This window comes from Theropithecus gelada, chromosome 2 (genome assembly GCF_003255815.1).
Source record: "Theropithecus gelada isolate Dixy chromosome 2, Tgel_1.0, whole genome shotgun sequence".
In the NCBI taxonomy this organism is placed as follows: domain Eukaryota; kingdom Metazoa; phylum Chordata; class Mammalia; order Primates; family Cercopithecidae; genus Theropithecus; species Theropithecus gelada.
In genome coordinates this window covers 49821584-49835001 of record NC_037669.1, presented here as the reverse complement: position 1 = coordinate 49835001, position 13418 = coordinate 49821584, and the positions used below count along the sequence as shown (strand labels likewise).

General features: G+C 43.5%; 1 protein-coding gene across 5 annotated transcripts in view; it reads left to right on the top strand.

The window, feature by feature from the left end:
* Positions 1 to 13418, top strand: part of NR2C2 (nuclear receptor subfamily 2 group C member 2) — a 100492-nt gene that overhangs the window by 61386 nt on the left and 25688 nt on the right. For all 5 annotated transcript variants that reach the window (XM_025374749.1, XM_025374748.1, XM_025374747.1 and 2 more), the window contains 3 exons: positions 4436 to 4636; positions 7018 to 7120; positions 11563 to 11742. In XM_025374749.1, the coding sequence (XP_025230534.1) occupies positions 4436 to 4636; positions 7018 to 7120; positions 11563 to 11742 (484 nt within the window). The remainder of the gene's footprint in view (positions 1 to 4435; positions 4637 to 7017; positions 7121 to 11562; positions 11743 to 13418) is intronic.

The window sequence follows — 13418 nt, the reverse complement described above, 5'->3', positions numbered from 1 at the left end:
GCCATTGCATTCCAGCCTGGGCAACAAGAGCAAAATTCCATCTCAAAAATAAATAAATACGGCACTTTACCTTGAAAAAGTCCTGTAGTTTCTTTGTGGAGGTAGGTGTAGGGAGGATTGCGTCTCATGAGTTACTGTGAGTGGTGGACATGGGGTGACCTGAAATCACCAGATGGATTGAATGTGACTCATACCACGTGCACTGAGTATCCCTGCATGGATAACTTCAGCTCAGTGTCATTTTCTGTTAACCTATTTACTTAGTGTTATTCATGGAAGAAACCATGCATAAACACAAAATTTGCATTATATGCTAATTATTTACCAACATATCAATCATGTTCAAACAAATTCACCTTTTCACAACAAGCATTGTAGCAGCTCTGACTAGGTAGGCTCTTGAGGGCCTTAAAAATCACAGAAAATAGCCCTTATCTTCTTACATTACTCCCTTCCCCCCAATTTGTTATAGTTTACAGACAGAAGGTTACAAATTTTTGTTCCAAATAAAGAAATTAAATAAAATTTGCCTCTTGTATTAATTTCCCAGGGCTGTCACAATAAATTACCACAAACTTGGTGACTTAAAACAATAGAAATTTATTTTCCCAACCTTCTGGTGGCCAGAAGTCTGAAATCAAGGTGTCAGCAGGGCCATGCTCTCTTAAGGTTCTAGGAGAGTGTCCTTCCTTGTCTCCTCCTACCTTCTGGTGGGTGCCAGCAGTCCTTGGCAATCCTTGCTTGCTTGCAGCTGCATCACTCCAATCTCTGCCTCCATTGCCACGTGGTCTTCTTATAAGGACACACCATTCATTGAATTAGGGCCCACCCTAATGCAGTATTACCTCATCTTATCCTAATTACATTTGCAAAGGCCCTACTTCCAAGTAAGGTCACATTAATAGATACTGGGAATTCTGGCTGGAATGTATCTTTTCAGGGAGTAAAGTTCTATGCACAATACCTCTCCTCCACAGCCGACTTAAATTTTAATGAGCTTGGATATATCCTTGCAATTTGATGTTTCCTCTAGGTCATTAAATAGGAATCTATCTGTGTTTGTTAACAAGGTCTTGCCTAGTGGTCACCCTTGTGTTCCAATAGGGTATTTGGAAGATTTTTTTTTTCTGCCTGCATTTTTAGTTTTCTCATGGAGGTGTTCTCTCTAAATGGAGGATACAAATGTCTTAGGAGGGTGAAGATAAACAAAAAATCCCCAAATTATAAGTAATTCATTGAATTTTTATGAGCGCGAGTCTTTGAGAAAAAAAGAAAAGAATAATCTAGCCAGGTACATTGGTTCTCAGCTTTTGGGAGGTGAAGGCACGAGGATCACTTGAGCCCAGATGTTCAAGACCAGCTTGGACAAAATAGTGAGACCCCCATCTCTAGAGGAAAAAAAAAAAAAAAAATGCCAGGCATGGTGGTGCTTACCTGTAGTCCCAGCTACTCTGGAGGCTGAGATAGGAGGATTGCTTGAGCCCAGGAGGTCGAGGCTGCAGTGAGCCAGGATCATGCCACTGCACTCCAACGTGGGTAACAGAGCAAGACCCTGTCTCAAAAAAAAATAAAAAATTCTGAGCCTTGAAGTATGTTATATACTGCCACTAAGAGCTACTGTCCCTGTCTGGAACCAGTAACTTCTATCTTCTAACACCATACCCTGACCTTATACTTGCCATACCTCAACCACAATGACTGGAGAAGAGCATACAAGGAAATGACATGTTGGTTATCTGTGTGTGCTCTGGTACAGAATGTGTCATCTCTGATTACAAAAAGGCAAAGGAATTACTAGTATTGCCTTGGTTTTAGTTGGTAATTGAAGACCCCTCTCAATCACATAACTATGTCATTTCTTAACAGGGAAAACAGTTTAGGAAGGAAATAAGAATTGATAGACATGAGCCAGGCTTGGTGGCTCATGCCTGAATCCTAACACTTTGGGAGGCCGAGGCAGCAGGATCACTTGAGCCCAAGAATTTGAGGCCAGCCTGGGCAACAAAATGAGACTCCATCTCTACAAAAAATTTTTCTAAAATATTAGCTGGGTGTGGTGACACACGCCTGTGGTCTCAGCTACACAGAAGGCTGAAGCAGAAGGATGGCTTGGGCCTAGGAGGTTGAGACTGCAGTGAGCCATACTCATGCCACTGCACTCCAGCCTGGGTGATAAAGTGAGACTCTTGTCTCAAAAAAAAAAAAAAAAAAAAAAAAATTGGTGGACATTTGACTCACGGAGCTCAAGGTTAAGGGCTTCGAAAGGCCATCTTGTTTAAGGCAAGAAATCCCTTCTGTGGCAGCTGAGAGAAGTGTGTGTCAACAAGCCTGTGTCTGCAGTCTCTCAGTTGAGCCTTGGGTAGGAAAGTTTTTTTAAAGATAATTCTTCTCACAAGGTTTTCTGTCTCATGTTTTATGTTTCTGGGGGACTCTGGGCATGCCACAGATTGTAATCCAAATCTGTTCTCCTTGAGCCTTAAACATCTTTTGCCCCTTTAATTAGAAACGATGATATACTGGGGTTTGTCCCATGATCAGCTGAGGATTCATTCTTGGATCTGTCATCCTATTCTGCTGTCCTCTCTGGTCTTGCACTTGGCTATGCCCTGTAGCACACTTTGCCACATTTTTGCAGTTTCCTCTTGTGTTTGATTCAAGTCTTTGCTTAGTGTCACATACTCAGAGATGTCTCTCCTCCTAAAGTTGCATCCCTGTCTCCTTCCCAATGTCATGCTTTTTCTGTTTATTCTGCTTTTTGTTTTCTCCAGGGCATTTACACTGACTGATATTATTTATTCAGAGTTCATGGTCTGTTTCCCCCACTAGAAGTTGAGTTCCATGATGGTGGGACCTTTTTTTGTTCACGTCCATATTCCTAGTACCTAGAACAGTGCTTGACTCATAGTGGGTGCTCAGTAAACATCTAAGTGATTGAATCTTTTCTTGCCTATGTCATTTTATTTTGAGCCAGCCAACATTGTCTTATTTTCCATATTGCAGTTAGCAAAGCTGTTGTGTTAGACTGTGTGAGTTTGTTGTCTCAACCTTGGAGTTCCATTTCTTTTTTTGGGGGGGGGGGGGAACGGAGTTTCCCTTTTGTCGCTCAGGCTGGAGTGCAGTGGCACAATCTTGGCTCACTGCAAACTCTGCCTCCTGGGTTCAAGCGATTCTCATGTCTCAGCCTTCCAAGTAGCTGGGACTACAGGCGCCCACCACCATGCCCAGCTAATTTTTGTATTTTTAGTAGAGACGGGACTTCACCATGTTGACCAGGCTGGTCTTGAACTCTTGACTTCAGGTGATCCTCTCACTTCGGCCTCCCAAAGTGTTGGGATTACAGGCGTGAACCACCGCGCCTGGCCAGAGTTCCATTTCAGAAGTCTGTCAAGAGGTGGTACAGATGCTAGACCTGCCCATAAATGTACTGTGCTGTAGGAAACTGAGTTCCAGCCAGAGACATAGCATGTTTCCCCTCAGCCAACACAGCAGCAGCAGCAGCTCCAGAGTCCTCTTTGTAGTAAGGGTCTGCTGGCGCCTGGAGGGAAAGGTGGCAGTGCTGCTAGCCAGGAATATCTGGCCTAGGAGAGAGGCAGGACGGGGGTTAGAACAACTTTAAAGAACTTCATGAGCAAGAAAAAGAGAGTTCATTCTTGTCATAGCAACTGTTTTTGTTGTGACTGATGCAATTAGACAAGGACTGTGTGAAGAAGTGGAGTCTTGACAGTGATGCTCCTGAAGAGTGGGAACTCCCAGAGGAATAAGGGTCAAGACTTCTCCAGAGTCAGTGCCCACTTCCTTCAGTGCATCCTATGATCTTTTATTGTCTTCTCTCTATGTGCCAGGCCTTGTGCTGGCCCTGGGGATATAGCAGTGAATCAGATGTAGTTTCTATCCTTAAAGACCTCAGAGTAAGGAAGTGGGAGTGAAGGAGGTGGGTGGTCAATTAGTGGTGAGTTGAGTGTGTGTCAGCAAGGGTCTCCCTGTATTCTCTCAACCTAAGGCAATGGTATTTATAGGACCTTTTAGAAAGAGGCCGTCTTTGAAGCAGTCGTTCCCAAGTTTTTGGACTTTATGGATCAGTAGCATTTCAAGAGTTAGGATTGCCTACACTTCTTAATACGTGAGGACAAGGACTTTTCAAAAAGTTAAACCTATCTATTATTTATTACTGCCTTCATTTCATAAAAGAAAGGGCATTTTACTTCTAAAAACAGTAGGAAAGATATGGTCCTAGACTAAAATTAGCTTTATGAAAATTTGTTTCTGTAAAGCTCACTATTGTGTTTTGTTTTTCTCGATTCACCGTGGACTAGTGAAACTGCATGTTAGACAGCATTAATTCAAGGTGTTTGGCGGTCACCACTTTGAGCACCACCTGCAAATGCATAGGTCTTGTGACACTCCATGAGAGCGGCCTCCATGTTGTGTCTTATAGATTGTCACAGACCAGCAGACAGGACAGAAGATCCAGATAGTCACCGCAGTGGACGCCTCCGGATCCCCTAAACAGCAGTTCATCCTGACCAGCCCAGATGGAGCTGGAACTGGGAAGGTGATCCTGGCTTCCCCAGAGACATCCAGCGCCAAGCAACTCATATTTACCACCTCAGACAACCTCGTCCCTGGCAGGATCCAGGTAAGGCCTTTGGACAGGTATTTGTTTCAGCACTTCTGCTATCGAACTTGTTCCTGACTTGTTCTTACGTCTGCCTTCGAGGCCAAATCCATCCCTGGAAGGTTCTTTGGGGACCTGCAAACATGGCAGGTTGCTGCTTTGGCCAAAGTAATAAACCAGCAAACCAGTGGCAAGGCCCAGAAGACAGTCAGCTGTAACACTCAGAGAGGATGGAAGTACAACAAGGAGGTCAGTGGCCACAGGAGACTGGCATGAGCAAGCCGGCCCTGAGGCTACTGGAGAATTGTTCTTACCTAAGGCCATCAAGTGTCAGCCCTTGATATTTTAAAGGTACCACCTAGGGCTGACTGTAGCCAAGCGAGAACTGATTTGTCCAGATCATCAGGTCTGTGGCCCCAGCTTTTCATTATGTCTTTACTTGCCACCATGTACTGCTCACTCTGGGCCCCTCAGTTCTTGTCTCTATCTCTGCCCTGGTTCTTCCTGCTCTCTCAAGGCAGGATGGGGTTGAGGACAGTCTACAGCAAGGAAAAGAGCAGGCATTGAAGGAAAGCAGGGTTGTTGCTCAGCATGAGGCTGGGAAGCATAGAATCTCCAAATCCAACACTTAGAGAACAGAAACTCAAGGTCAGTATCCCATGATGGCTGAGCACAGAGCATGCTTCGTCAGGGTTGTGTTTAATTTTTTTTTTTTAATTTTTGATAAAATATACATAATATAAAACTTACCATCTTAATCAGCTTTAGGTATACAGTTTAGTGGCATTAAGTAGATTTACATTGTTGTACCACTGTCCAGCTCTGTGTAACTCTTTTCCTCTTCCTAAGCTGAAACTCTATACTCATAGAACAGTAACTCTCCTCTCCCCTTCGCCCAGCCCTGGTGACCACCATTCTACTTTCCGTCTCCATGAATTTGACTACTCTAGGTACCTCATATAAGTGAAATCAGCCTTCGTGTGACTGGCTTATTTCCCCCATCCATGTCGTAGCATGTGTCAGAATTCCATTCCTTTTAAAGGCTGAGTAATATTCCACTCTGTATATAGACCACATTTTTTCTCTTCATCTGTTGTTGGACATGTAGGTTGCTTCCACCTTTTGACTATTGAATTAATGCTGCTTAGAATCTCTGTTTTGGGTGGGGAGGTTCTACTATGAAGAAACTTAAGGAAGGGAAGAATTTTTTTGTCTTCTGATTGAGCTGGGATCAGAATGCCAACGTGTTCAGCTTTCAGAACTGTTCTTTTAGACACCTTACCCACACTTACTAAATGCTGTCTCATCCTTCCTTTCCCGGAGTACATTGTGATCATCTGAAATCAGAAAGGAATTCCTCCTCCTTTAGAATACTCCTTGTCTGTGAAAGAATGGCTGTTGATTTTGTTGCATGTTTCACAAGAGGTGATTCTACTTAATGATTTCTGTATGTGTTCCCACCGTGTATAAATCATTTTAAGGCTTATTGTTGGCTCAAGTTCAAGTACATTTTAAAATAACAGCAATTTTTCACTTTCACGTATTGATATCAGTTATAGTATTCTCCCAGATGAATTGCTGTCGCCTAGAAAATCACCACAAATTAGGGGAAGATAGCAGGTTTCAAAGGTCATTTGTTCTCGTCATCTCACCACCGGCTGCCTCAGTCAGAGTCCTAGTTATTTAATTAATAAAGTTTGGTTATTTCTCTGCCAATATACCTCTTTGCATACATTCAAGTTGTTATGGGAAGAATCTTAAATGTCTTCATTTGGTAGCGTCTGTGTGTGATTCCCCACATGGGCCACAATTTTGGGTGGTTGTAGTAGCCAGATAGAGTAGATCAGTGGAAACCAGCACCTGATCCTGGGAAACCACCCAGCTGATGAGCAGTCCGGATGAGTGGCAGAACCATTCTGGGTGTCAGATTAAGTTGTCATTTGGAATTTTCCCAGTTCTGTCCAGAGTTCTCCTGCTTAGAAACCCAACGTTGAGAATTTATAGTTAAACATTACTTTGCTTAGTGATCTGGGTTTTTGTCTGTGTTTGTTTGTTTGTTTGTTTGTTTTTGAGATGGGGTCTCACTCTGTCACCCAGGCTGGAGTGCAGTGGCGCGATCTCAGCTCACTACCATGTCTGCCTCCCGGGTTCAAGCAATTCTCCTGCCTCAGCCTCTGGAGTAGCTGGGGATTACAGGCGCCTGCCACCACATTTGACTAATTTTATATTTTTAGTAGAGACGGTGTTTCACCATGTTAACCAGGCTGATCTCAAACTCCCGACCTCAGGTGATCCACCCGCCTTGGCCTCCCAGAGTGCTGGGATTACAGACGTGAGCCACCATGCCCGGCAGTGATTTGGTTGTTAATTGGCACCCCTGTTTATTTCCTGGTTTCTCTCAGATTGTCACGGATTCTGCCTCTGTGGAGCGTTTACTGGGGAAGACGGACGTCCAGCGGCCCCAGGTGGTAGAGTACTGTGTGGTCTGTGGCGACAAAGCCTCCGGTATGTAGTTCCAGGTTATGCTGGCACTTATAACGGGCCAACAGCATGAAGTAACTGTTGTGAGGTGGGGTGGTAGTTAATTTAGAAAGACCATTTTATGTACGTTTGTAGGTTTCACACATGAATTCTACTTTTCTTATTGGGGTAATGATGTAAATAAGTAAGGTAGTTTATCAAATAATTAGACATAAAAAGGAAAAGTCAAGAAACGATTTCTGTGATTTGTAGATCTTGGTTAAGTGTGCATTTGCACAGCACTTGGCTATTTTACAAGATGTATAATTTGTATAATCCCCCTTCATCCTAACTATAACTGTCTGTATCATCCCCTTACTATAACCCACTATGAATAACTGCTGTAATGAAGCAGGAGGCAGCATGTGATTCCAGCTAGAGTCCCAGGGTCAGGAAAGGCCCCACAGAGGCAGTAACACGTGGGAGCCTTGGTGATTGTGTACATGTTCATTGGAGCAGGAGGAGGGCATTCCAGCAAGTGCAGCCAGGGCCTAGAGTTTAAGGTCTATACCCACGGTATCCTTGAGAGAGAGCTTATAGGCTTCTGTGATTACGATTGGGTAAAGTGAGACTGAAGAACATGTCTGGCCCAAAAATTCAAGTGCTGGCCTGCTTGTACTGGGGATCCATAGAAGGTTAGTGAGGCAGACAGGAAGGAATGGAGAAGTATTTTATAAGAACACAGTACCAGGGATGCCAAGGGCACAGGCCTGTGTTCTGTGATGGCTGCCTGGTTCCACTTTCTTCTGTGGTCACAAAATTCACAGGAACTTTGGACACTATAGTCCTGGTTTTTGTTTGTTTGTTTTGTTTTTTAAAAAGGAGGTTGGACCAAGCCTCTTAGGAAGACAGACCCAGACAAGCATCTACAGAAGATCAGAAGCTCCAGTTTCTCTTTCACGCTGGTGACACCATTTATCTGCCAATGGTGCCTGCCACCCTTTGTCCTGGTAAACCCAATCCATCCTATCCCTTCTCTGAAGCCCTCACCTACCCCAGTAGGCAGGTAGACAGTGCTGCCTGTGATTCTGATTGCCCTTTCTACAGATTTCTCTAATCAGTTGTTGCCTACTCATATAATTCACTCTACAGGCCTGTCTTCCCCATCAGAATGTCAAAGCAAAAACCATGTCTTACCATCTATCTCTGTATTCCTGTCTTCTTGCTCAGCAAGGAAAGGCACTCTACAAACTTCTGAACAAATGAATGAAGCACGAACATAACAAAAGGGCCATAAAATCTGCTCGACTTCCCCATTTGTCAGTCTTCTTCTGAGCTTAAGGAAAGGCCTAGTCACAGGCTCTTTGTGCCATTGTCTCCTGAATTAGTGTCACTCAAAGAGATAGAGAACTCAAGGAAATATATTGCAAAGAAAGGAAAAACGATGTTATAGAAGGCACTTTACCACAACTATTCTTAAAAGAACAAGACCAAGTTGTTCCAAATGCACACTTGGAAAATGGTTTTGCATACTAGAGCTTAGAACAATGGGATTCTCTGTAGCCACCATAAATGGTAATCCTGTGAAATGTATTCTCCTTGGCAATGTAGCTGTGAAATTGGATTATACAAACAAGACAGAATCAGAAGAGCATGTCCATGGTCAGTCTCAGCTGGAAACAAGTGAGGCATAATGTATGTGAAAGTACTTTGTGAATAAGAAAGCTAAACTGATGGAGGGGACACTTTTTTTTTTTTGAGATGGAGTCTTGTTCTGTTGCTCAGGTTGGAGTGCAGTGGTATGATCTCGGCTGACTGCAACCTCTGCCTCCTGGGTTCAAGTGATTCTCCTGCCTCAGCCTCCCGAGTAGCTGGGACTATAGGCATCTGCCAGCACGCCTGGCTAAATTTTGTATTTTTAGTAGAGATGGGGTTTCACCATGTTAGCCAGGATGGTTTCGATCCCCTGACCTGGTGATCTGCCTGCCTTGGCCTCCCAAAGTGCTGGGATTACAGGCGTGAGCCACCTTGCCTGGCCAGGGCCACTTTTTAATGTCATTGATAATTAAAAGTCGGAGATACCATGCAAACTGTACACCTGACAAGGGGTTACTATCCAGAACGTATAAGGAACTTAACAGCAAAAAAACAAGTAACTCAATTTTAAAATGGGCAAAATACCTTAATAGACATTTCTCAAAAGATGACATTCAAATGGCCAATGGTTATATGAAAAAATGCTCAACATTGCTAATCCGCAAGGAAATGCAAATCAACACCACATGAGGTATCACCTCCAGGTAGGATGTCTGTAATCAGGCTGGGTGCGGTGGCACATGCCTATAATCCAGCACTTTGGCAGTTTGAGGTGGGCAGATCACATGAGGCCAGGAGTTCGAGACCAGCCTGGCCAACGTGGCAAAACCTCATCTCTACTAATTTTTGTATTTTTATAAGATACATATTTTTTGACAGGGTGCAGTGGCTCACGTCTGTAATCCGAGCACTTTGGGAAGCCAAGGCAGGCGGATCACCTGATGTCAGGAGTTCGAGACTAGCCTGGTCAACATGGTGAAACCCCGTCTCTACTAAAAATACAAAAATTAGCTGGGTGTGGTGGTGGGTTCCTGTAATCCCAGCTGCTTGGGAGGCTCAGGCAGGAGAACCGCTTGAACCTGAGAGGCAGAGATTGCAGTAAGCCAAGATCACACCACTGTACTCCAGCCTGGGTGACAAAAGCAAGACTCTTGTCTTAAAAAAAAAAAAAAAGATCTTATAAAATATATAAGATTTTATTTTTGTTTTATAAAATCTTATAAAAATAAAAAAATTAGCCTAGTGTGGTGGTGCACACCTATAATTCCAGCTACTCGGGAGGCTGAGACACAAGAATCACTTGAACACAGGAGGTGGAGGTTGCAGCGAGCCGAAATCACACCACTGCATTCCAGTCTTAAGTGACTGAGACTGTTGTCTCAAAAAAAAAAAAAAAAAGAAAAAATGCCTACAATTAAAAAGACAAAAGAAAAGAAGTGCTAGGGAGGATGTGGAGAAAAGGGAACACTTACACATTGTTGGTAGAACTGTAAACTAGTACAGCCACTATAGAAAACTGTATGGAGGTTCTTCAAAAAATTAAAACTAGAACTACCACATGATCCAGCAATCTCAGTACTGGATCCAAATCCAAAGGAAATAAAATCATTATGTTGAAGAAATATCTGCACTCCCATGTTTACTGCATGACTATTTACAATGGCCAAGATGCGGAATCAGCTTAAGTATCCAACAGTGGATGAATTGCTAAAGAAAATGTGGTATGTAGCACAGTGGAATAGATAAAATTGAATGAAATCCTGCTCTTTGTGACAACATAGATGAACATGGAGGACATCATGTTACGTGAAATAAGCCAGACACAGAAAGGCAAATATTATCTCACTCCTGTGGAATCCTTAAAAAATAAATGATATCATAGAAACAGAGAGTAGAACAATGGCACCAAGACGCGGGAGGGGAAAAGTGAGAGATGGTTGGGAAAGACTGACCAACTGGTACAAAGTTACAGTTAAGTAGTAGGAACAAGTTCTGGTGTTCTGTTGCACTGTAGCCATAGCTAACAATAAGGTATTATATATTGTAAAATACCTAGAAGAAAGGTTTTTGAATGTCCTTATTACAAAGAAATGATAAATGCATAAGGTGGTGGTCACTCTACCTGATTTGATCATTATACAACATGTGGATATATTGAAATACCAAATTATACCTCATAAATATGGACAATTACAATGTATCAAAAATAAAAAGAGACACCAAAGTAAAACAAGATTAGAAAAATAAACTGTGTTTAATAAATGCATTCCTAGAACTATGTTTCTAGAAGGCTCTGAGTAGCTAGCCCATGTGAGCCATATGGTAATCCTCCTTTGCTGTGGGCTTTGGCAGTCACAGTCCCCATGCTTCTCCCTGTGACTATCCCGCTTCCCCAGGGGAGACTTAGGGCCCAGGACGTGAATCAGAGAGAGGGGCTAAATGCAGGAGTGAGACCCTCTGTGCCGAAGCCACACATGCACGTGTCTGCTATGTGCCACTTGTGGCGGGACAGGGGACCTGATCCACTTCATAAGCCCAGATCTCCAGGAATAGGACCCAGGTGTGTTCAAGTGGATAGTAGAGTTCAGCTGTCACCTGTGAGTTCCTACTGTGTGTCAGACCATTTGTATACTAAGAGCACTAAGGTCATGCCATCTGCCAGCTGTCATATAACCTGTCCGAGCTTCAGTATTTCCATCATGAACTCCTAAGGCTACTTGAAAGATTGTAGAGAAATTACTTGAAGGGTGTGGCCAGTATGCTTAATGCTCAGGCCACGTGGCTGTTGGCACCTAACAGCGTATGCACCCATCACTTCGTTAAGACTTGCACAGGAACTGAATCCACAAATATAGTCACAAAATATTTGTGTATTCTTTCTCCTGTTTCAGGCCGTCACTATGGGGCTGTCAGTTGTGAAGGTTGCAAAGGTTTCTTCAAAAGGAGCGTGAGGAAAAATTTGACCTACAGCTGTCGGAGCAACCAAGACTGCATCATCAATAAACATCACCGGAACCGCTGTCAGTTTTGCCGGCTGAAAAAATGCTTAGAGATGGGCATGAAAATGGAATGTGAGTAACAATATTTTAAAACCGGCCGGGTGCAGTGGCTCAAGCCTGTAATCCCAGCACTTTGGGAGGCCGAGACGGGCGGATCACGAGGTCAGGAGATCGAGACCATCCTGGCTAACACAGTGAAACCCCGTCTCTACTAAAAAATATACAAAAAAATAGCCAGGCGAGGTGGTGGGCGCCTGTAGTCCCAGCTACTCAGGAGGCTGAGGCAGGAGAATGGCGCAAACCCGGGAGGCGGAGCTTGCAGTGAGCCGAGATCCGGCCACTGCACTCCAGCCTGGGCGACAGCCCGAGACTCCCTCTCAAAAAAAAAAAAAAAAATTTTAAAACCACATGAGTTAACGCAGAGGGAGAGAGTAAACAAGAAAAAATAAGGTTTCTATACCTGGCCTTAAAATACTTTAAGAAAAATTACGCACTTAAGCTTCATTTTGGTTTACCTCATGGGTCAGCTAGGTGATTCAGAGCCAGTGCTGCGGGGATTGGTCTGTTCTCCTGCTGTGTGTGTGGAAAGCCTTATTCCAGATGCATCAGGAGGCAGCTTAGTGGAGTGGATTGAACACAGGCTTTGGAGGAAAGGTGATACCAAATCTACCTCCAGGTGTGCCACTGAGAGAGAGCTATGACGCCTGAGGACACACGTAGCCTCTCAGCCACAGGGTCCTCTTCTGTGATCTGCTTATTCACCTTACTTACATATTGCTCCTGAGGATTACATCAGCCTACTCCTTGTCTTCTTAGCCCCTCTACTTTCTTTTGGGATAAGGTCCTTTGCCAAGCCTCTGTGTAACTGGGGTTCTAAAGGGAAATATATTGCTTCTGGATGTGTGGGGCAGCCAGGGAAGGTCTCAGGCCCCTCCTTTCCACTCCCATAGCCAGAATTTTGGGAGTTTTCAGGGACCAATCAGCATGGAGGTCACTTCCCTAACTTGTGGTGAAAACATGAAGACCAGGACCCAAGATGGGCAGCACAAAGAAATTCAAGGAGAGTGGAGTTAGGCTCAAACCACAGTAGGAAAATGGAGCTTAGCAGGGCAAGGCATGCAGCTCAGCCTCGCAAGTCTGGTGGCCGTGGACCCAGGACTGCAGGCTCCTGCTGAGTATGCTGCATGGTTCTGTCATCTTTTGCATAGTTTTCTAGGAACACTGAAAACCAATATATTTCAGTATTGATGTTGACGTTTCTGGGAATGGGAATCTGTAAAATTAACTGGAGAATAAATGGAAATGTATTTTTTGAGAAATTAGAAATATCAACCTAATTTCTGCCTAGTGTGATGTTTTTATTTAATCTAATGATACTGCTCTTTCCCCAAAGTGAGTAAATAAGTCACTGGCTTGGTGTGGGACTGGCCCATATTGCTAAGCTTTCCTTTTTCTCAATGATGAATATTTTTACTCAGAGCAGTGACTGAAATCAGTTTTCTTGTGATCACAGCTGTAGTTGCAAACACAATATTCAATTGGATAGCAGTTTGATTAGCAGCGTATCTGAATGTTAGTCCCTGACCTTCATCACTTTTGCCTTTAAAAAGCTTTCGTTTTCTTCAGTTGCTTCTAACATGCATATTTGCTCTTATATTAGACTGCTAAAGGGAGAGTTTGCTAGCATGATGTAAAATTGACACCCATTAAACAGTTTGCAGAAGTGATTCAGACTTGATTCGGAAATT